The 24,604-nt window shown below is 37.8% G+C and overlaps 1 protein-coding gene across 2 annotated transcripts in view; it reads right to left on the bottom strand.

Annotated features, from left to right (window-relative positions):
• PHACTR2 (phosphatase and actin regulator 2) overlaps positions 1 to 7,551 on the bottom strand; it is a 168,203-nt gene extending 160,652 nt beyond the window's left edge. The window contains exon 1 of one of the 2 annotated variants that reach the window (XM_036766346.1): positions 7,294 to 7,551. In XM_036766346.1, the coding sequence (XP_036622241.1) occupies positions 7,294 to 7,339 (46 nt within the window). In that variant the 5' untranslated portion in view covers positions 7,340 to 7,551. The remainder of the gene's footprint in view (positions 1 to 7,293) is intronic. The other variant, XM_036766345.1, reaches the window with a different exon arrangement.
• Positions 7,552 to 24,604: the final 17,053 nt, after the last annotated feature.

The following is a 24,604-nucleotide window of genomic DNA, read 5'->3' on the forward strand; positions in this document are numbered from 1 at the left end:
AAACACTCCAACTGATAGACAATTATCTAACAAGACTAATGGATAAAAATCACCAACTGGGAATGAATGTTTCTGACCAAGATTTCTGAAGTATGGAGGCTCTAGGCTCTGTCACTAATTGGGTGCGACCTGCACTACTCATTTCATTTCTATTTCCTCTTTTGTAAAATGAGGATATTAGCTTTGTTTATCTTCAACATAGTGGTGAGACCAGTCCATCAGCCAAAAAGCATTTATTAAACAGGCATAATGATAGCACCTGCCTCACAGGGTTGTAGTGAGGATCAAATGAGACAATATATATAAAGCACTCTGCAAACCTTAAAACACTATTGTGTTAAACACTGGGGATAAAAAAAAATAGGCTGAAAACATGGCCGCTGAACACAAGCAGGTCACATTCTAAGCATGGCATGCCAATGGAAATACCAAAACTGGGCAGTTCCCCTTGGTTGGGGGCAGGGGGAGGGGGGGCACAGGGGCCGGGAAAGGGGAGATAAAGAATGCAAAATGAAATAGTGACTTAAGGAAAACACCTGGACTCTTGACAATGGGGCCAGAGCAATTAACACGGCAGATTTTTCAGGCACAAAGAAAAATGATCATGCATTTTAATATAGTCCAGTTGTTCTGCCAGTTGGTCAAGAAGCATTTATTAAACATCTACTATGTGGCAGGGATTATGCTAAACACTAAGGACACAAGAAAAGCAAAAATAATCACCTCCAGACAGAAGTGATAAACTCAGAATGTAGTTTGAGATATAACTATATATTGATATATATGTAGATCTATCATAGATCTACATCTATGCCTGTGATAGATGCATCTATATCTACATATAGGTAGCTATACATACATTTATATATCTATAACTATATTCCTACAGGAACATGGCCAATGTTGGAATTAATGTTGCTTAACTATGTACATTTGTAATGGGTTTTGGTTTTTTGGCTTTCTAAAGGTGAGGGGGCAGGGGTGTTGGGAAGGAAACAATTCAGACCTGGAAACAAAATAAAAACGAATTAAAAGGGAAAAAAAGCAAACAACAGTTCCCACTGTCAAGGAACTCACAGTCTGATGGAGGAGACAATTATGTGCTAACAATTATGTACAAACAAGATCTATGCAGGATAAATTGGATGAAGCGCTAAGGATTAAGGTGGATCAAGAAGATTCCTTATAGAAGGTGGGATTTTAGCTGGTACTTGAAGGAATCCAGGGAGGGCAAGAGATAGGAGGGAGGGAGAGAATTCTGAGCGTGGATAGCTAGGTAAAATGCTCAAGAATTGAGGGGTAAAATGTAAGAAGACTATAAAAGTGGGAAGGAGGAGTTTATAAAGGTCTTTCTACACAAAACAGTAGATTTTTATATTAGATCTTAAAGGTGACAAGGACCCCCTGGAATCTATTGAATAGAAGGGGTAACATAGACCTATGCTTTAAAAGGCAGATGAACTCGACAGCTGAATGTAGAGGATGTTCTGCAGTAGGGAGAGAACTGAAGCAGGACAACCAACCAGAAGGCTCATTTATATTATGCTTTAATGTTTACAGAGTACTTTTCTTACCACCCTAATGATAGGCCGCAGAAGTCTCATTGTCTCTAATAAGAGGGGACAATATGAGGAAAATGAGGAAATGAGGAATATATGAGGAAAGTGAGGATCACAGAGATAAAGTGACTTGCCCCAGTCATGTAGTTTAATGTCAGAAGCTTGGTCATTAGCCCAGTTATCTAATGAATCTAAGACAAAATGTGTAGAATACAAATGTTGTTCAGCCATGTCTTTGTGACCTCCATTGGGGGTTTTCTTGGTAAAGATACTGGAGTGGTTTGTCATTTCCTTCTCTAGCTCATTTTACAGATGACAAGGCAAACAGGGTTAAGTGACTTACCCAGGGTCACATAACTAGTAAGTATCTGAGTTCCGATTTGAACTCAGGTCTTTCTGATTCCAGGCTCAGCACTCTATCCACTGAATCACCTATCTACCTCAGAATATAAATAATTGTACTGTTTACTGTCAGTACAATCCCTCTGGAGACTTGGTAATAATGTGGAAGAAACATTGGCTTTGGAGTCAGAGCATCTGGGTTCAAATACTGCTGTTGTCGTTACAAACTGTGACTTTGGTAAGTCTACTAGCATTTCTACACCTTGGCCTCAGTCTCCTCTTCTGTAAAATGAAAGGATTAAACTAGCTGACCTTTAAGGTGCCTGCTAGATATAAATCTATGATCCTTGGAAAAAAACCACTTCTGTTGCACATCCAAAACTTTGTTATCTTCCCCCACAGGCTCTTCCTCCCAACCTACCCTTATTCTGAACTTCGCCACTTCTTTTGAAGGTACAATACTTCCAGTCATCCAGATTCTCACAACCTCCATGTCATCCTCAATTCCTCATTCTCCCACCCTCCACATATTCACTCAGCTGTCAATGTTGTCATTTCTATCTCTACCATAACTTTCCTATATGTCCACTCCTCTCCACTCACCTAGCCAACGCTGTGGTAATGGTTACCTTCAGCATCTCCTTCCTGTACTTTCAATAGGCTCCTATTTGTTCTGCCCATATCAAAGTTTCCTCCCTTTCCCACCCGATCTCCCCATAGCTGCCAAAGTGATTTTCCTAAAGCCAAATCTGACCATGTCACTTTCTTCTTACTCAAAAAATTTTAGTGGTGTCCTATTTACCTTCAGCATTAAATATAAATTACTCTGTTGGGCATTTAAAGCTTTTCACAACTTGGTCCCAACTTATATTTTCATCCTTACTACCAATATACTCACCCTACAGTCCAGCCAAGTTGGCCTTCCTGTACTAAATCTCATGTTTTCATGGCTTTTCACAGGCAGCCTCCTTGCCTGACACATAACCCTTCCTTACCTCTTTCTCTCAAAATCCCTAGTTTCCTTCAAAGTTCTGCTCAAGCTCCCATCTTCTATACAAGGTCTGTTCTGACTGTATCCCACATCACTGCCTCCCTTTCGAAATCAATTTATATCTATTCTGTTTATCTATAGATGTACCTCCAGGAGAGAATGTGTGCTTCCTGAACAGAAGGGCTGCTTTCATGTTTTTTCTTGATATGTCCCCAGTGCCTAGCAGAATATCTGCATACATGCGGAGCTTGATAAATGACTGTTCATTCATGGATTTCTATTTGGCCTGTGTTTTTAAATTATGCTAGATTATGCATTCTGAATGTGCATTTCTAACATTCAGAGGAAAGTTCCAGAGGATGTTTCAGAGGAAACGATGCAAAGTCAAGCAGAAAAAATTTGATTCTCCAACAGAGTGTCAAATAAATATCAATCATGTGTGTGAAATGGCAAAGATTATTTAGAGAGGGCAGCTAGATGGCTCAGTGGATGGACTCCTGGGCCTGGAGTCATAAAGACTAGAGTTCAAATCCAGCTTCAGATACTTACTAGCTGTGAGATCCTGAGCAAATCATTTAACCCATCAAACTCCCTTTCCTCATTTGCAAAATGAGGATACTAACAGTATCTCAAGGTTCATTTGCATAGTACTTAGCAAACCTTAAAGTGCTGTATAAATGCTAGCTATTATCATTATCATTACAATTATATAAAGCACAACCTCCATCCTTAAAGAGTATCCTCTAGTAGGATAAAACGAGGCGCCCATAGGAATCACCATAAGACAAATTAGAAATATATGCAAAGGGGAGATCTAAAGAGTTATGAAAAATTTGAGGAAGGTGAGAGGTCACTTCCAAGGGGAAAGGGGAGGAAGCAGGATTTGTCAAGAAGCGGAGTAATAGGAGTTAGACATTGAAGAAAAGGAAGAGAGATTTCAAAAGGAGGAGGCTGGGGGTAGGAAGGAAAAGTCCTTTCAAAAAATCATAGATTTAGAGCTGAAAAAAATCTGAAAATGACAATAATAACAATGGCTAGCATTTATACAGCACTTGAAGTTTTACCAGCCGTGTGCATGTCATCTCATTTGGTCCTCACAATAGCTGTGATAGGGAGAAGGAGAAGGAAATAGGCATTTATAGAGTGCCTACTATTTGCTACGTACCATACTAAGTGCTTTACAAATATGATTTCATTTGATCCTCACAACCACCTTGGAAACTATTCCCATTGTACCATTGAGGAAACTGAGGCAAGAACATCTTTGAGGTGTGGCAATTGAGCTCAGAGTAATGAACAGGAAGCAGATAGGTGACCTGTAACACCTCCACTGAATTCCAGATTCAGTAACAAGATTCAACGGACTGTTTAAAATTCTAAGTGTACCATCAACTCTGGAGTACTAAAACAGATTTTCCATAAACTAAGTGAAAAAGTCCAGTCCAGTCAATAAGCATGATGAAGTGCCTACTACGTGCCAGGTACTGTGAAAGCTAAGGTCCGGGGATATAAAGAGAGGGGCAAAAACCAAAAACAGTCGCTGCTCTCAAGAAGCCCACAGTCTAACAGGGGAGACAGAATGCAAACAGTTATGTGCAAACAAGCTATGAAAGATAAGGCTCTTCTTTGGATTTATAATCCCTACTTGCCCTTAAAAAGTGCCTGGTACCAAAGTGAACTAAAATCCACAGCCAGACAGCTAATAAGTAATGAAGAAAATACCCTGGAAAGCGATGAGACGGGAATAAGCATTTATACAATGCCTACTATGTGCCAGACACTGTACTAAGCACTTTTTTTTTTTACAAATATTATTTCACCTGATCCTCACAACAACTCTGCCAAATAGCCAACAAGGAACAAAGAAAATACACTGGGAAGGGGAGGAGTATTTATATAGCATCTACTCTGTGCTTGACACTGTGCTGACATAGTGTGGTTTGCATGTTACTCATTTGATCCTTACAATAACCCTAGGGGATAAGTGCCCCATTTTACAGTTGAGGAAACCGAGGCAGATAGTGGTTAAGTAACTTGCCCACAGTCTCACTGCTACTATGTGTCTTAGGCAGGGTGCTAACTCAGGTCTTCTTGATCCCTAGTCCAGTGGACTATCCACTGAGCCACCAGCTGCCTCTCTGACATGGACATGGTATATACAAGTTATGATAAGTAGCAAGCACAGAGCTGGCCTAAAGCCATTTTCATTTAGGATAGCATTGCAAAGGTACAGGGAAAACAAATAATGCAAAACTGATCTCGATGAAATTATGTGGAATGAGATGATCACTCTATGCCTGCACACTTGTGACTTCAGAAATGAGTATTATTGCTTATGGAACATGACTTTGACTCAGTTTGCCTGACAATTGGAGCTACCAGTCTATCTGTAAATATCTGTAAATACTTTTATAAACACAGACCTGAAATTCAGACAGAAGTTATTTATTTTCCTGAGAGCAGTAATAACCATTTCTATTTATTTGCAAATTATGTGATCTTTCGGTGTAATCTTCCAGCAAAGTCCTACCTACTTTGGTGACACATCATGACCTGAAGGTGACAGCATATTTCAAAGTATGCCTGAAGAAGACAAATCTGACAGCCCTGTGATAGACTAGGTGTCTAGCTAGGACCAGTGTAGCTAATTCTGAAGAAGCTCCTCACCAGGAAGCCTAGAAAATTATATACAATTCTGGCTAAAAGGATTCTTGAAAATCATCTACCAAAGTTATAGAGGAGCGCAATCTGCATCTATTGGTAAAGGAAATACACCACTGAAACTTCAGAACTTTTGATATGTTGGTTTTATCAACTTTTAGTAAGGATTCTGTTACTTTAAAGACCTGTGCATTTTATGTTTTGGGAGATTCAGAGAGCACAGTAAACTTATTTTAAAGCACTGATTTAATTCAAGACTTCTTTATTAGAAAAGATGAAAAAAAGAAAAACATTGTATTACCCTGGTTTCCAAGGCAAAAGGAGGAAAGAAGTCAGAATGCTTTTCAATTGAACAAAGGAAGTCACCACATTAAGTGGTTTATTTGCAAAAATCAAAGGTGTAGTAAACAAAAGTCACAAGATCAAAAAGAGACGTCTTTGAGGCCACATACCATTAAACTAATAAGGAAACTGTGATTTTTTTTTAAAAATTCTTACTTTCTTCTTTGCAGAAAACTCATCATTCCTTTAGCACCAATATAAGCCCCAAGTAAAAGTTTACAATACTTCAGAGAACTAAGCTTTGCCTTCAGGGATATAAACAACTCCGCACAGAAAAGAATGTTAGGTGAAAAAAACATTTCTACAACTGGGCAAACAGATTATAAGTCTTACTGGTATTGACTTAGGAATCTGTGCCTTGTCCGTTGGTCAAGTCTGCTCAAGTCTGTCTTTTTTTAAAAAAAATTACATATATCCAACTATCTATTCTAAGTTATCAAATAGGTTTCCAAGCACTTCTAAAATATTCTGCATAAAAATATCAAAATACTCTCATTTATTTATTTTCTCATTGTCTAACCACGAAGTTGTTTATCCCTACACAGCTGGGGAAATGCCAGATGTGCCTTCCTTCCCTTTTTTGTTTAAAACACACATACACACGCAGAGAACACTCACTCTTTTTACAACCCAGAAATATACTGGACAATTCTAAGAAAGCTACTCTAACTCTTAGCAATAAAAGCGATGAGATTTTTTTTTGTTTAAATCTTGCAGCTAAAGTGTATAACAAAACGACATCATATGAAGCAGTTTCAATTTTTATAACTAGCAACTAGTTACGGCTGGCTACATGAAAGTTGAACTTTCAGTTACAAAGAGGAAAGGCAATCAACAGCATTACTATCTTAAATGAAGAATCCTAATCAGTTGACACAGTTAAAAAAAAAAGAATTCAGTTGTGGATTGCTATGTTGCTAAATTGCGCAGAAAACCACAAATAGGTTTTGCTTGCTCCCTAAGTTTGTCACGGAAAAGAACTCTAAAACGTCTGGCTTAAGTTTTCCCCATGCGTTTGTGTGAATGAGTTCATTTCTGGTTTACCCAAATCAAATTATGTTCGGAAGCAACTCAAATAACCCAATAGGGCAAGGCATCTTTCCCCAAAAAGGGAGTCTGTACCTTTAAGGCAAAAAATCGGCTATAACCCCCCCAAAGGCATTCTACTTTTCTTTGACAAAGAATTCAGGATAGTTTCCCAAATAGGCTCACGGATGAGATTTAATAGGTCAGAGGAAAATCAGCCTGGTGAAGTGGTGTCGTTGCCCTCAATTTTACATTTGCTCAAGTTCGAGAAAACAAAACCGTTTGTAAAAAAGAGAGGAGAGAGAGCTGCATCTGGCTGGCCAGCCCCGCCGGACAGACAGCTGGAGGAAAGAGGCTTCTCCCTCTACTCACCACTAGAACGTTGCTCAGACAGCGTGGAGACTGAGGTCTGGCCCATTTCTGCACGTTAGCCGGCCAGGGGCCAGCAATCATGCAGTTCTCTTGGTCCTTTGGTCATGGATTCTTTCCCCGATGGGTTTCCAAAGGTTCATTTCACCTTTCCCGTAACGCGCTTTCTAGTCTGAGCTCCCCACGGAACCTCCCGCCGGCCTCTCACGCTTGTCTGAAAGTCCACCTCCTGTTGCAACCCAGCTCCGCTGTTCCTGTTCCACTGAATGCCTGTCATTCCTCTATGCAGATTACCCGAGGTCAAAGGTCGTAGGGAGGGAGTCCCTAGCTGGTACAACTAGACCAGAGTTTGCTCACAATCCAGGACCCTCCCCTTTAACACAAAGCGTTCCAAGTTGACTGATCCTATATGGCTTGAATGAAAAGAAATTATTTAGTCATGATACTTAAGTTTAACAAGATATGGATTTTTTTTCCCTAAAGTTCTTAAAACCCTTGGTGTCCCCTTATCCCCCATTGCGCCCCCTCCCCAATCCCTTATGCAATATTACAGAGAGGTTAAGGAATCCCCGCTTTTTTTCTGGCTGTGTTTTTCCCATTAAAAAAAAAGTATTTCCCTTTAAAAATGCTGGAATAAAACTGCCTCATTTAGGGAGTAACCATTCGGTATCTGAGTCAGGATTGGAATAAATATGACTGGGCTGCGAGAGCCTATGTGAGACTAACAAGTAATCCACCTAGCTTTCAGCACCTAAAACTGAAATCTTTGCTACTCCTATATCTTATAAGATACACTAAGAATAATTCACATTTCTAGACTATTTAAGAGTTTTAAAAAGCACTTTCCTCAAAAATAAAACTCTGAAGTCAGTAGTGCAAATATGACCACCATTTAACAGACAGGAAATTGAGGCTCTGAAAGAGTAAGTGACTTGCCTAGGATCACTCAGCAGAGCCAGCAAAGAAACTCCTGTTTCTCCAGTGTTCTGGCCATTATGCCATACTGTCTCTTGGAAGAAAGATTTAAGGTGCTTTAAAATATTGGGGGGGGGGAACTATTTTCAAATAGCTTAATACTAGCACTGTATGTAATTTAAAAAAAAAAAAACAACCTGGAAACTAAAAATCCAACAATATGTAAATGGTTAAAAAAAATTGTGGCATGTTAATGTAATTGAATGCTATAATGCAATGAAGATTGATAAGTAGGAGAAATACAAAGAAATTTTTAAAAGATCTTTACTGAATAATATGAAGCAAAAAAAAGAATTAGAACAATGCATTAGCTACATACATAAAGAAAAATAAACTAAACTGAAAGGACAAAGAATTATGATGGGAATTGAAGAGACTGAAATATTAAGACAGTCACTAAGCAAAGTTTAGGTTGAACAGTAGAAGATAGACTGCTGGAAGTCTGGAAGATCTGAGTTAAAATCTGACCGCAGACAACTAACTAACTGGGTGACCTGGGGCAGGTCACTTAACCTCTGTTTGCCTCAATTCACTGGAAAAGAAAATGGCAAACCACTCCAGTATCTTTGCTGAGAAAACATCATAGACTGTATGGTCTATAGGGGTCACAAAGAGTCAGACACAACTGAACAACAACACCATTGGTGCAGAGAACAGCTTTTTCCTGAGTTCAAATCTGACCTTAGAGACTTACTAGCTCTGTGACTCTGGGCAAGCCACTTAACCTTGTTTGCCTCAATTTCCTCATCTGTCAAATGAGCTGGAGAAGAAAATGGCAAACTATTCCAGTGTCTTTGCCAACAAATGGGGTCACAAAGAATCAGTCATGATTGAACATCAACAACAAGCAAAATTTAGGGTTTTTTAGAATGATATTCAATATAGCTTTCAATATTTTTTCACTTGAAAGAAAACAAGAATCATGTATTTTAAAATGGGAACTTCACCTAAAAATTGAACAGATGAATGGAGATCTATACCTGCACATGATTTCCCACTGTTATATTTGATTAGGTAGTGATCATCTTCCCACTACTAAACAGAAAGAAGAATTAATCACTTAAAAATACATGATAAGCTCTGTGGATAAAAGAGACTATATATGTGAAAAATACGGTATATGTTAGTAATTGTCTGGCACCCTAAAATTATTATTTATATGCTATATTATTATGTTACATTGTGATTTTTCTTAATTTAGGTTATTAAGAAATTTATCTAATGCTAAAAAATACAAGAGAAAAATAGTCCATAAATAAGATCCTAAAGTTGCCTAGTATTTCTGCTGATCAAAGTAAAAAAGAGCTCTATTTTGTTTTGCCAAATATGGCTCAGTCTTGAAAAATACCTTCTCTGTTTTTTTTTTCTTAGTTGTATCTATATGAAGTAAAGTGAAAAGATAAGCCAAATTTATCTAGCTAATTCAGGCCAAAATAACCTGTCTCCTTTTGCAACAAAGGCATTTTTTTCCCTTTGAGTTTCCAGGTTGTCTATCAATATGATCAGCATTAAAAAGTTTGATCAATTATTCACTTCACTTTGCTTTGGCAAGTTCAGACTTAAGGTCCTCTGGCACTTTTCATGAAATTTGTTGGAATTAGCCCAGATGTGAGGTCTAGGCTAGGCTATCATCCCATCTCAATTTCAACCTATGTACATGACAGGCGCCTCCTTCTGGGCAAAAGGCTATATTTCAGAATATCTGTCTTCTCAAAGAATCCAACACTACACCAGAAGGATTGAAAATGCTTCCTATTTCTATTCCCATTAATTTGATTTAATTGTAGGGGCAGGGGAGGGGAAGGGACCTGGATCTGTGATTTCATCTTACAGTTACTAAGTGACACTTACCTTTCCAGGCTCATTTCATATTATTCCTTTTCACATACTATGTTCTAGCCATACTAGCCTAGTGCCACTTATTCCCAAAACTTAACTTGTCTATCTATGAGTTAGTCAGTAAGCATTTATTAAGAGCCTACTGTGCGCCAGGCACTGTGCTAAGCTCTGGGGATACTGCAACACCACCACCACCACCACCACCAACAGCAACAATGACACAGTGAGGTATTAATAAGCTTCCTTTTCTCTGCTCTATAACTATTGTATAAACTTCAAAATCCCATCTTTTACAGGAAACCTTTCTCAATCCTTCTTAATTCTAATGCCTACCTTCTGTAAATTATTTCTTATTCATCCTGTATGTAGTTTGTTTATACATATTTGTTTACTTGCTATCTCCCTTACTAGACTATAAGCTCTTTGAGGGCAGGGATTGTGTTTTGCCTCTTTTTTTGTATCCCCAGGGATTCGAACCATGCTTGGCTCCACAGTAGGCACTTGATAGATGTTGATTAACTGATTAACTTCAAATTTCTAGGGAGGTGGGATCACCCTGGGTCTAGTACTCTAGGATTTGGTAAATATATATATATATATGGATGCCTCATATTGAACTCTTTGTAATTTTGTGAACCTGATCTTTCTCTCAGCCCTAAAAAAAAAAAAATTCTTCCCCATTTGGAAGTACCACCAACCCCCTTGATCATTTTAGTTGCCCTTCTCTAAACATTCTTCAGCTCAATTATGCCTTTAAAAATTTTTGAGCACCCAAGCTGGAAAAAAAAAATAAAGTATGCATTGAAATTCTGAAAAAGGACAGGATGTTAGGTTCTATTGTGTTTCCAATAACTCTCCCTAATACTTAGCATTTTGTTCCCCTTTCTGACCACAGCAATATATTACACTTTCTCCAGAGTGCCTATAAGGGCTTTTAAATCCCTCTTCTAGGTATTAACAGATAGTTTGAAACATGTCATTTATAAAACAATAGTTTAGATTACTTTTCATCAAAATTATCTTCTACTTTTCCCTCATCACATCTCATCAGCCACTTTGCTGCCCACTCACACAGTTTCATGATATTTCTTCAGGTTTATGGCAACTAGATTTAATATTTCTATCGCAGGGAGAGTCTAGTGTCACTTAATTCCTTAGAAATTCTCTTTTGCCCTACTTCTTCCAAGTCATTTGAAATTTTTAAAAATCAGATGAGTATCAGTGTCCATTCTCAGAAGACCTACCTGTTTATAATTCTGAATAGCTTATTTCATGTATCCATACCTATTTCTGTCTTTGTTTATGCATGACCAAGTATTTCATTTATCCTGTACACATCTTGTTTGTATAGAGTTGTTTTATAGTGTTTATCCATTAGACTGTGAGCTCCTTGAGAGCAGGAACTTTTTGTCTTTGTTACTGTTTTTCTTTCATCACATCTCCAGATCTTAGCACAGTGCCTGGCACATAGTAGACACTTAACAATGGCTTGTTGACTTGCCTTGACCCTTTTCTGCCCCCTGGCACCATCCAATGGTAACTAAGTTTTATCATTTAATTTCCCCTTTGGAGGAATATTATTAAAAAAAACATTTTGAGAGTCTAAATTAATTAGATCTATTGACTTTTCCTTATTCAAACTGTCAAAAATCTTATGTGACTCTTTATTGCCTTTAGAATAAATTAGAAATACCATAACCTGACATGTAAAGCCCTCCACAATCTGGTTCCCACTTAGCCTTCCAGGCTTATTTCATATTATTCCTTTTCACATACTGTATTCTAGCCATACCAGCCTACTGCCACCTATTCCCAAAACTTAACATTTTATCTGACATCTCTCAGCCTTTTCACATTCCCCATACCTGGAATTAATTTCCTCTATCTTTCCAAATTGTTACAAGTTCAAATCACAGAATTTCAATTTCAGTGACTTACAGATTTATCAGGATTTCATTCTACCCATATTTAACAATACCCTAGTGACTCTTCTACAGCATAGGTGAGGGCCAGGATGGGATGAATGTTTAATTTGGGCTCAGAATTCACACTGGACTATGGCTTTATCAGCTGAGAAAAAGGTGCTGCTGCCTCCCTTCATAGATAACTGTTCCACAAATACCACCATCACCTTGGTACAAGTCCTCCTCACCTCATGCTTGTGCTGTTTTGATAGCCTTCTGGTTGGCCTCCCTACCTCAAATCTCTCACCACTCCAGTCCATCCTTCATGAAACTGCCAAAGGATCATCTAAAGTACAGGTCCAACCATGTCACTTTCAACTCCATTGTCCCCCTATTACTTCTAGTATCAAATATAAAGTTAAAACCCTTCATAACCTGGGTTCTTCTTCCTTTTCTATCTTCTTACATCTTACTCCCCTACTTATATTTTATGATCTAGTGACTAGCCTCCTTGCTGTTCATTGCAGAAAACATTCCATCACTCAACTCTAGGTTTTTCCTAGTTGTACCCACTGCCTGGAATTATCTTTCCTCATCTCCACCTCCTGGTTTCCCTAGCTTCCTTCAAATCTCAACTATAATCCCAAAGAAGCCTTTTCTGTCCCTCCACTAATGTTAGATTATTAAGATTATCTCCAGTTTATTCTGTATAACTCTTTAATGTGCATAGTCATTGACATGTTTTCTCCCTCTTTAGATTTTTAGTTCTTAGAGTCTGTTTTTTTTTCTTTTTTTTCAGGGGCGGGGGGAAGGCAGGGCAATTGGGGTTAAGTGACTTGCCTAAGGTCACACAGCTAGCGAAATGTGTCAGGTGTCTGAGGTCAAATTTGAACTCAGGTCCTCCTGACTCCAGGACTGGTGCTCTACTCACTGCGCCACCCTGTTTTGTTTCCTTTCTTTGTATCCCCAGTACTTGGCACAGTGCCTCGCACATAGTAGGCACATAATACTTGCTGTTGTTGACCTGTAGGTCTTTAATTCTGTACAGCTCAGACTGATAACTATAAGGTCTCTGATTTGTAAAGCACCAACAGCTGTGGCAGTAATAATATTAAGAGGTCCAGAGCCACCAAGAGCTTTAGACATATGAAGAGCTATGCTGCTAAGGACTCAGAACCACCAGAGATTGGTGAATACATGCTCTTTTTTGGCCATACATTTTGTTGATTATAACATTTATCACTTTAGCAGCACGCATCCTTATTTGTGGTGTGCTGAAGCCTGCTCAAGCCCACAATTCCCCTCTCCTTTGGGACATCCTCAACTTCAGTTCTTCACAGATCATAGCGCTCTATGACTTGCCCCCATAGAACATCACTGGAAGAATATTGGTGTTACAAAAATAGTCCTCTGTTTCAGGGACAATGTTGGGATTATTAAAAGAACTTTTTATTTTCCCAAAGGCAAATCAGCACATTCTCCTCCACCTTTTCAGTTATGGGCACAGCTCATTGTCCTTTTACAGTGTCCAGTCAAGACATTTTTGGGCTAAATCAGCTCTAATAGTTGACTATCTATACATGCAGACTAGACAATAAGAATTCTTCATGCACTTGATTTTTCCCTGTGTGGGGGTGAAAAACTGAACTCTTGAGTGATTGAGGGGTAGAGGATGGGAGTGGCAGAACTAGCATTTATTAAGTGCCTACTATCTGCTAGGCCCTGGACTAGGTGGTTCACAAATTTTACATGATCTCATTGTGGATCTTATTTAGGAGGTTCTATAGTACTCTGGGGCTTGATGCAATCAGCACAATGTTATTTCCAAAAAGTAGCATATGGAAGACTTTAGCATCTATAAGAAAGTCTCTTCAACTTGGGATCTGGGTTGGATTTCCTCCATAACTGTGGCAAAAACCTTTGGCTAGCATGCTTTGTCAAGGGAGCCTGTTTTATGACTTGCTTGATAATAACAGAGAGTTGAACAAGACTACCTCTATTGATATATCTTTTCAGGAATCTTGTATTATTTTGACATATGTGTGGAAGACATCTTGTTATAAGATAATATTTAAAGTATCATTTACAAATGGCTGAATCACTGATCTTTTCATATGGTCAATTAACAATAAACACAGTGGAAACTTGTATTCTCTACCAAAGGGTGGTCAGGATGCTTTGGGGCTCCCTGAAATAGTTTCAGGAGGATTTGTAGGTCAACACCATTTTCATTATAATACTAAGACATTTTAATTTCTAATATGGTAGATTTAGGCAGATATAACTCACATAAATTAAAGCTATTGAGAGTCATCAATAATTTTTAAGGGTATAAAGGGGTCCTGAGACCAAAAAGTTTTAGAACTGAGGTTCTGCATCATTAAATCAATTGTACAATTGCAAAGATATGGTCTACTTTGCAATATGAACTCTAAGAACCTGCCTAGTCTTTTCTAATACCCTCATCAAGGAGGCCCTTGATGTGTGTGTGTTTATTCTCATAAAAATTTCATATAGATGGCAATATAGGCATATGGGTCATTACTGATTCTCTCTTGATTGCCTTTAAAAAAAATAAGAAACAATGTTCCCCACCCCCCAAATACCTTTGGTATTTTCTTCTCCTTCAGATACCTTGAGAATTTCTTAATACCTTCAAAATTTTGTCATCTTTGATCATGGTCCTCTCTTATATATATATATATATATATATATATATATATATATATATACTTGGTTTAGTCCAGTGCTTTTCTTATCTTTATACTCTTCTACACCATTCCTACATACTCAAAAGTCCATTGAAAAATAAGTTGTTGGAGTTCAAATGTGGCAGCTTCACTGACCTTGATGGTGAAAAGAGTTTATTATAAAAATCTTTACAGATATTTTTCATTTGGGGGGGGGGTCCTCATTCCAGTTAAATCCTTAATTGTGCTCTCTCAGGATAATTTTGCTTAACTCTGTCTCTTGCTAACCTTGTTTCTTCCTTCCAACACTTCTTGTAATTTTAAGAGGTGATACTACTCATGACCTTCCACCATCCTTCTCCATAATATTTACATTTTTTTTTGATATTGTTTGGTACTTAACAAGCTCAGTGCTTCCCAGTTCTTTCAATCAAAGGCAGTTGTTGTTTGTCCTATGTTTTCTAAGAGGACCAATAACATCACAGGTAATGTCTTGACTTGCACATGAATTGTATTCTTTATGTATAAGGTATGATGCTTCCGTGTTATCTATAAGCCTTTTGCCTCTCTCATTCCTTACTTCTCTGTTTTCATATCCTTCCACTTAGTAGGTGCTTAAAAATGTTTGCTGAGTTTGTTGTTAAACCCAGACTCCAAATACAATGCTATTTCCAAAAGTAAAAGGAATGTGTAACACACAAACTAGCCAATCACTATTTTGAGACCACAGCACTTTGCATCTCTCCTATTCTTGGAAGATTTCACTTTGCATTACAGCCATTTGTAAACCAGTCTCATACCCTAGCTGAAAGACAGGTTCTATGAAGGCAGGTACATTTTTGAATCTTTGTGGTCTGCCATATGCAATGCAGGAAGATCTAGGTGCAGAGATGTGGAAATGTTTCAAAGGTTCTTGAATGTCTCATTGGTCAGTTTATATCAATTGTAAACTGCTAGATAGCAGAAACTATTATTTTGCGGGAGTGGGTGGGTATTTATATACTCATACAAGGTGCCATGTACATGGTAGGCCATTAATACATATTTATGGAATTGAATTTGAAGGAAATCTCTGTTATAATAAAATATAATTCATTATATTTCATTTAAGGACCTACATATAAGGTGTGGTGATTCAATGATAAAAATAAAATAACTCTTGTTCTCAAGGAATTCATATTCTACTGGAAGAGTCATACTATCTTAAAAAGTAAATTCTACTTTGCTTTGTTTTTAAAAAACAAATTTGTGTCAATATCTTTTGTTTTTAACACTAAGTTTCCCCCTGTATCTTTTCCCCTCCCAGAAAGCCAGCCTTTATAATCCAGCTTTTAAAAAAAATGAAAAAGAGAAATAAAATCTAGCAAACTGATCAATACATTATAAAAAGTTGACATGATGTACAATGCACCATATCCCTCCTGCTCTCTGTGCAAAGGAATGGGGAGAGGTATTTTCTCATATCTCTTCTGCCAAGTCAAGCTTGTAAAACATATTTTACAATTTGAATTTGTGAATTTGTCAGTCACTGAAATTTCATTATAATACCCATTTAATTTAGATAAATCTGAAGATAGCCAGTGGGAACTGTCAGTTTATGCCTAACAAATATTTGATCATAAACACACACCCATACCTAGCCAAGGTGGTGAACTGGAAAAAGGAAAACATATTTTCTCTGACCGGGGCCTTTGAACTCCTCATAGAAGAGAAATACTACATTCCACAAGTGTTAGCACAGGAAATAAACCTGTAAGACTGGCTTTTCCCCCCCATTGTTCTCTTAATTTGTGTAAGTGCTTTGAATAAAAGCCTACTTCCAGTTTGTAGTCTTCCACAGTTGGGTTTGTTTTTGTCCTGGAGTTTTTTATTTGCAGCTTTCTTGTATGGGAGTGATTAGAAGGTCCCTTAACCTATGAGAGTCCCTGAGTTTCAAGGGGGTGATGACACTTACTGATTGAGCAGAACAATGGGAAGAATAGATGAGAAAACAAAGCTCTCAGTGGATAGTAGAAGGAAGACTGGACTTGGAGTCAAATCACATAGGTTTGAATCTTGGCTCTACTCTGTATTATCTATGTGATATATATATATATATATTATATATATATATATTAATAATACTACTAATAATAATAACAATAGCAGTTACATGGTACCTACTATGTGCCAGGCATAAGCATTCAAAAAATATTACCTCATTTGATCCTCATAAAAACCCTAGGGGCTCTTATTATCTCCATTTTACAATTGGGGAAACTGAGGCAAACAGTGAATAGAGTATTTATTACTATGAACCAGACACTGTGCCAAACATTGGAGATATAAATGCAAGCAAAAAAAAAGTCAGTCCTTCTGCTCAAGGGAGTTACATATTAATGGATGAATATAATACGTAAAAGAAAGCTGGGGATGGGGAAAGGAGTTGGGGAAGAGAAAAGCTGCTGTGAAGGAAATGAAAAAGTTCAGAGAGAGAGTGAAGAATAGAGTTGAGAGTGAAGGAAGCATGGCCTGGACACTTCAAGAACTGTTTGGAGTGGGCCAAGGACTCATCAATCAGAAAAGAAGGGCACAGAGTGACTGGGAGGCATCTCCAGGCTAAAAAGGTTGCTTTTGAGGAGGTAGAAAAGTCTAGAAAGTAAGCCATGGAGCTGGGAGACTTTGATCATAAACATGTTACTTTACCTCTCTGGGCCTTGGTTTTCTGCAGAATTATGGGATTAGACCAGATAATTTCCAAGGACCCTTCAAGCTCTAAATTCTATGATCACATTCTAGAATATTCTTTTCCAGAAAATACCAACACTTCTCACCGTCACCCCTAATTTGGAATAATGTATCCTCATTCTTTTGACAAAGCATATCACTCACTCATGGTATCTAAACTGTGCTAACTATAAAACAGTGTATTTTCCTATTGATACAAATATGAGGGAAATTCCTGGAAGGAAACATCAGCTTAGTAATTACTGCCAGTGATTACCAGTCCTCTATTTGTAACAAGGGAGTGACAATAGAAGGAGTATGCTATATTCAGTGCAGGGTTATCATCACAATTCTGCCCTTGGGTATGGAAGAGGACTCAGATTAGAGCCCACCAAAAGCTTCCATTGAATGATAGTGACCTAATTCCATGAGATCTATGTTGATTAATGAACTCTGCCCAGTTAAGGGTTTGGGTGGAGGGGTGTGTGTGTGTGTGTGTGTGTGTGTGTGTGTGTGTGTGTGTGTGTGTGCGCGTGTGTGTGTGTGTGTGTGCGTGTGTGTGTGTGGAAATGGAGGTGAGGAAGTAATTGCAAGTAAAATGTTCTTGAGCAGCTAGGGAGTCAGTATCCAGGTTTGAATAAACCGAAATCAAAAACTAGAAAGATATCTCAGAGTTGAAAAGGCAGAGGAGGGAAGTTGTATCTGAAGTGCAGTGTCTAAACTAGAAACTACCACATGGTTTAAGAGGACTTTACCAAGAGACACAGTCCTGGTGTTCAGGTTGTAATAGTTCTATATTTCTTATGTATTCTTACATCCTCTTGGAAAAGGGATGTATAGGTGTGGTGTGTAGGTATGGGCTGAACTAGACAGCCTTTAAGATCCCTGCTGAGTTTAATATTTTGTGATACTGGGACTGTCTGATTTCTGTTTTGCTATCTCCAATGCTTAGCAAAGTGCCTGGTACATAGTTAGCATTTAATAAATGCTTGTTGATTGATTTATTATTATCTTTCAAGTTCAAGGGCAAATTCAATACTGTAAATGATATGATGAAAAGATCAATAAGCCACCATAATTCTGCTCAATAAACACCCAGTTACACCTATGGATACAAGAAACTATTCCTAAAATTCCTTGAGCAGATCATTACATTTTACATACAAGTGCATGGAGACAGCTGTCATTCTGGGGTTATACTTTAAGTAGCAAAGAAACTAAAGCTTCCATTCCCTCTTCATGTTATTCTGATGGTCTATTCTTCATGCTGTAGGGGAAAAGGTTGTTTGGATAAAATTTACCTAGGATAATACCCACCCACAAAACTTTTATTTTTCTGTTAGATATATACTTTAAAGAGTTCACTATAATTTACCTAGAATGGTCTTGGGAATCAATCAATCAGCATGCGTTTATTAAGTATTCACAAGGTGTGGGGAACTGTGCAAAGCACTGAAGATTCAAAGAAAAAAGCAAAACTTTGATTTTTCTTTCAGAACATATTACAGGAAAGGAAATAGAAACTCAGTTTCCTAGCATTTGGCCTAGTGCTCTTTGACTGGTACTGAGCTATTTTCAGAATCACAGGATCTCAGGCTCTGAAGAGACCACCAAGGCCACCTCATCCAACCTATACTGGTCAGAAACTGCTTCTCTGCCCCTGACAAGTGCTCATCCATTTGTCCGTTTACTGTGGCAACAAGCTCTGTCTTCAGAGCCTGGTCTTATTTGTACCTTTGTCTTTTAGACTTAGATTTACTCAAAGCTTCTACTCAAGAATTAGCCCTTCTTCCTGAATTCTACAGGTGAAGCTGTTCTCTTGTTTCCATCTTTACCCATCACTTAATATTTAAAGAGTACCTACTATGCACATGTAACTGTGAAGCTAGATATCATCTATCGATACAGACCTTGAAGGCTCTCAGTGGATTTCACCATTTAAGTAGCAGCAATGGCATCCACTGTGAGGCATGTACTGAAGCAGAAGCTCAAACCGGGAAGCCTCCTCTGGAGGCTAACAGTGTAGTGCTAAGGCTGCATTTAACTCCAGACCAAATGGAGAGTCTCAAGAACTATGGGAATGTCAGAATTAGAAAGGACCTCAGAAGTCATCCTAGTCCAATTTGTACATGAACAAGAATCTGCTCCATAATATTCCTGGCGAGTTCTTGAAGACTTCTAATGATGGGAAGGAGGGAACTAGGGCTCAGTGGGCCTGGAGTCAGGAAGCTCTGAGTTCAATTTAGCCTCAGACACTTACTAGTTGTGTGACCCTAGGCAAGTCATTTAACCTCTGATTGCCTTAATCTGCTAGAGAAGGAAATGGCAAAACACTCCAATATCTTTGCCAAGAAAACCCCATGGGACAGTATTGGCTTGCTATAGTCCATGGGGGTCACAAAGACTTGGACATGACTGAACAACAGCAATAGATGATGGAAAACTTACTATTTGCCAAGATAGCTCATTTTACTTTTGGTCATCTCTAATTATTTGGACATTTCCCCTAAGAAATAATCTTTGGTGACTAAAACATATTTTATGTACTAAAGTCTCAGCAATACGATCACTTTTTTTCCTGGAAAATGATCTGGTTTTTTTTTTGTAGGTTTGGATGTAAGTTTTTGAAGAACTGAGTATGTTTTCAGGAACTAAGTTTGTGATCAAATTTACTATAAAAAAATCAGAAAAAATAAATCTCAACAAAATAAGAACATTAGAAATGAGACACTAGTTACTAAGTCCATGTTTCTTTCTGGCATTCCATTCACTGCTCTAGGTTTTGCTTTCAGGGACAAAGCAGAAAAACTCTAATGCCTCTTCCACATGACAGAACCTCATATACTTGAAGATAGTTAATAGAATTCCTCTAAATTTTCTTTTCTACAGAATAACCAAGGCTAGTTTCTTCAACTTATTCTCATGTGGTATCTTTTGATATCTCCAACACCTAGATCTTTTGTATCTTCCACCATAAATGATACAAAATAATTTGGATATGTGGTTGTAGAAACGCGGCACATGTATATATTGTATCCTTCACCTGTAAAATCCTTGAAGGCTGAGCTTTTTTTTTCTTTTTCATTTTTGTGTCTTGAACACCCAGCACAGTGCCATTGAATTAAAGATGAACATCCAATGATAGAAGAACTGCATTTACCATCTGTAGAGCAATTTAGCATATTACATAGTATCTTTCCACTCAGTTGTTCCACATTTGAAAGTGCTCAATGATTTTCAATCAGCAGAGATTTCCCCGATATCTATTAATACGGTTCAAATCTCAAAAAATGTCCTTGTGGATTAGCTAAATTTACAGACTTGTTAAATTGTGGGTAACATTTTCCCCTTTCACTATTCATTACCATGGTATACACTGAAAGAATACAAACTAATAAATAATATTAGCCCATGTATAACATACCTCCTAAGATAAATATGCTTTATAAAAATCAAACTAAAATTATGGATTATGATAGCTAGAGGGGATTTTAGAGATTATCTAACCCAATGCCTTCATTTTATAGATGAAGAAACTGATAATCTGAAAGACAAGGTGACTTGACAAATGTCATATTAATTGTGTCAAAATCGAAATGTCATAATAATTAGTGGCTGAGCTGAGATTTGAACCCAGGTCTTTTGACTCCAATTTCAGAATACCACTCTCTTTCCCACCCAGCAGAGATGGTACCAGATCATATCATATGATTCAAAGGCAAATACAAACAGATTATCTTCTACATTAAGGAATCAATGAAACTATTTCCCTTTGATACAGATACTTAAAAAGCCACTATCAAAGTCCACAAAGAAATGTTTTTCTCCTTTTTGTGGCAAAAATATTAGGAAAGCAACTGAAGAGAATCCCTAAGATAAAGGACAGAATTAGCCAGAAGTAAGAGGAACTGGCACAGCATTACCAGGAAAGATTGTTTTTCCCTGACTTCAGAGAAAATTATGTAGATCCAGTCCCCAGTGTTCTTTAAAAATACAGTGCTCCAATAATTCCATATACTATGACTAAAAACAGATGTAAAGTTCATACACGTTGCTTATTTCAGTAGTCCCCAGAGTAAACATCTATCCTTAATGTTTTTCCTTTGTAGTACACTGCTATGGGTATAACACCAAAGGGAACCAGAAACGTAATCACTAGCTTCTCCTTTCTAATTGACTTCAGTTGTTATTTACTTTTTCTACCCATGACTTTCTTTTCTTTTTTAAAACAGTAAATCAAGCCATCAAGTTAGTTACTGAAAACAAACTCATTTATTAGAAAACTTAGATTCAAACTTAAAGAAAGAATTCTAAATTATACTTCTCTCCAGAGAAAGGGATGCACATTGGCAAAGTTTTAGAACATTAAGTATGTTACAATAACCACAAATTAATTCTTAACTAGGGAAAGTTGACAAATTTTCTAAGCAGGTGAGGAAGGGGAGAGTCAAAAGGGGAGGCAGTTTGCTAGAGTTCTAATTCAGAATTTTACTAAGACGATTTATTTAAGAAGAAATCATATGATCACACAAATAAAGAAATGAATACACAAAATGGGCTTGGACTATTGCCACTACAAATAAGCAGCCTAGTTGACACAGTAGATAGAGCATTAGACCTAGAGTCAGGAAGACATGAGTTTGAATCCTGCCTCAGATACTAACCAGGCAAGTCACTTAACCTTTCTGAGCCTTAGCTTCTTTATCTGTGGTAATGAAGATAATTAAAACATCTACCTCCCAGCATTGCTTCAAGGCTCCAATAAGATAATATATCTAAAATGTTTTGCAAACCTTAAAGTGATGTGTAAATGCTAGCTATTATTTTTGTTATCCACACCAAAGTAACAAAGCTTCTTTATTTGATATTTTCTATTCATTACCTTTCTAATTATCATGCTTCCAATCACAAGACTGTGCCAAGAAACATTTAAAGTTAGAAGATTGTTCTACTGTGATGGGGCCCAACACACAAACCAAAGCCAAGAGGAACATTGGAGAAGTCATGTTACTTCTCTTGGCCTCATTCACATGTTCTCTAAAACAAAACTAGATCATTCCTAATGTTGCTTCTGGGCCTAATCTATAGAAACAGAATGAGGTGGGAAATTAAATACATCCCAGGGTAGAAAAAAAAAGTGATAGAAGCGATCACTGAGCAAAAGTTAGTGATGTTTGGAAGATTATAGAGAACTGGAAGGTACTACTGAAAGGGAATACACTCCCATCTCTGGCTATTCCCTATGGCTGGAAAGCTTCCCCTTTTCAACTCTGCCTACTGACATCCCTGGCTTCCATTAAGCTCCAACTAAAATCCCATCTTTTACAGGAAACCTTTCCCAACCCTGTTAATTCTAGTGCCTTTTCTCACTTCATGATTTCTTGTTCATACTTTATATAGCTTGCTTTGTATGTATTTGTTTCCATGTTGTCTCCTCACTAGACTGTAAGTTTCTTAAGGATAGGAATCAGCTTTCACTTTTTTTTTTTTGGAACTCCAGTGCTTAGCACTGATTCTTCATATATTAGGCACTTAGTAAATGTTTATTTATTGATTGAGTAGGGCAAATGTCCCACCTAAGATGAAAAAGAAAAGAGAATGTAGTGTACAAATTATAGGTCAACGAGCTTGCCTTTCATTCTTGACAAAAGGATGGTTAGTGAACATCCAACAAGGGAAACACTGGTCACTATGATACAGCATAACTTCATCATGAATATGTCATGTCAGACATTTTCTTTTTTTGACAAGTTTATTGGATTGGATAGATCAAGTGGACACTACAGCTTATCTAGATAATGATAAACCATATAACAAAGTCTACTATGTTATTCTTGTGGAACAAGTGGTGAGATGTAGACCGGATGAAAATACAAGTAGATGAGAAACTCAGAACTACATGAATGACTAGACCCCAGTCATCATTAGAGATTTGATCTGAACTTGGAATGAGATTATCAGGGGAACTGATGAAGTTTACATTGTGGGAGCCCCCTTGAACTCCCCTTGAATCTTCCCACTAGATGAGGCATTTGCCTGAGGCCATAAGCCTTTCACTATTGCTAGGCCCAAATGTCTAGGCTAGGTTACTTTTAACCTAGCCTAGCCCTCCATTGTCTGGCTAGTTTCCACCCTTGATCCTATCAAAGTGTCTGTGACTAAATCTGTTACCCTTAAACTAGCGTAACCTAAACTAACATTGTCTGTTATTTCTAGGTAGCCTTCACCTACTTCCCACCCTTAATCCTATTCTCTTGGTTCCTGGAGTCTGATCTCATCCCAGTCCCATCAAGCTCCTCCTCAAGATCCTCCCTAAACCCCTCCTCCCATTACCCCAGGACCTCCCTAGATCCCTCCCATAAGTTTCCTGTATATAAGTTTCATCTTGCCTCCATAAAGGTGCTCAGATTCCATCTGCCTCAGGTGGAATCTGGCCCGCTTGTGAAAGCAAGCATCACAAAGAGTGAGACTTCTTAAGACAACCCAATATGGTGAATCTTTAATAAACTTTGTCTTTTTCCTTGGCTGAAAAGGCTTGAGTCAAATTCATTTGGCAGGACCCGGCGTGTCAGTATTTTGGGATTTCGAGCACCCCTCAAACCCAAACCTCATCAGAATGACCTAGTGGAATGACTAGTTGAATGAATTTTACATCTGCTTAGTCCTGTCCTGTTTAATGTTTTTATCAATGACTTGGATAAAGGCATAGATGATTTCCTAATCAAAATGATGACACAGACTAAGAGGGATAGCTTAACACACTGGATGACAGGATTCAAAAATATCTTAACAGGTTAGAATACTAAATTTACTAGAATACTGAATTTAATTAACTAAAATGTAACTAATTAAAACCCAGGTGTGACACTGCTTACACAACCTTGATTCATTTTTGAAGAGGACCAATGACATCATAGGTGATGTCTTGACTTGCAAGTGAATTGGATTTAAGTGAGACAGAGTTGCACAAAATCATCAGCTTCATTCTCTCTTCCAGAATCATACAAGTCCAGTGGCAAGACAAAAGTCAGGATGAGACATGATGGCCTGGGATGCAGTGGATGACCTTAGTGCCTTCAGTGACTGACCAAGCTCTGAGAAGTCTACAGTGCCTGCTTCAGCCACCTTCATGGCCATTGGAACAAATTATTCTCATCCACTCATTCTACTGGGGGAAGTCTTCACAAGCTTGGGGTAGAT

Source organism: Trichosurus vulpecula, chromosome 7 (genome assembly GCF_011100635.1).
Source record: "Trichosurus vulpecula isolate mTriVul1 chromosome 7, mTriVul1.pri, whole genome shotgun sequence".
Taxonomy (NCBI): Eukaryota; Metazoa; Chordata; class Mammalia; order Diprotodontia; family Phalangeridae; genus Trichosurus; species Trichosurus vulpecula.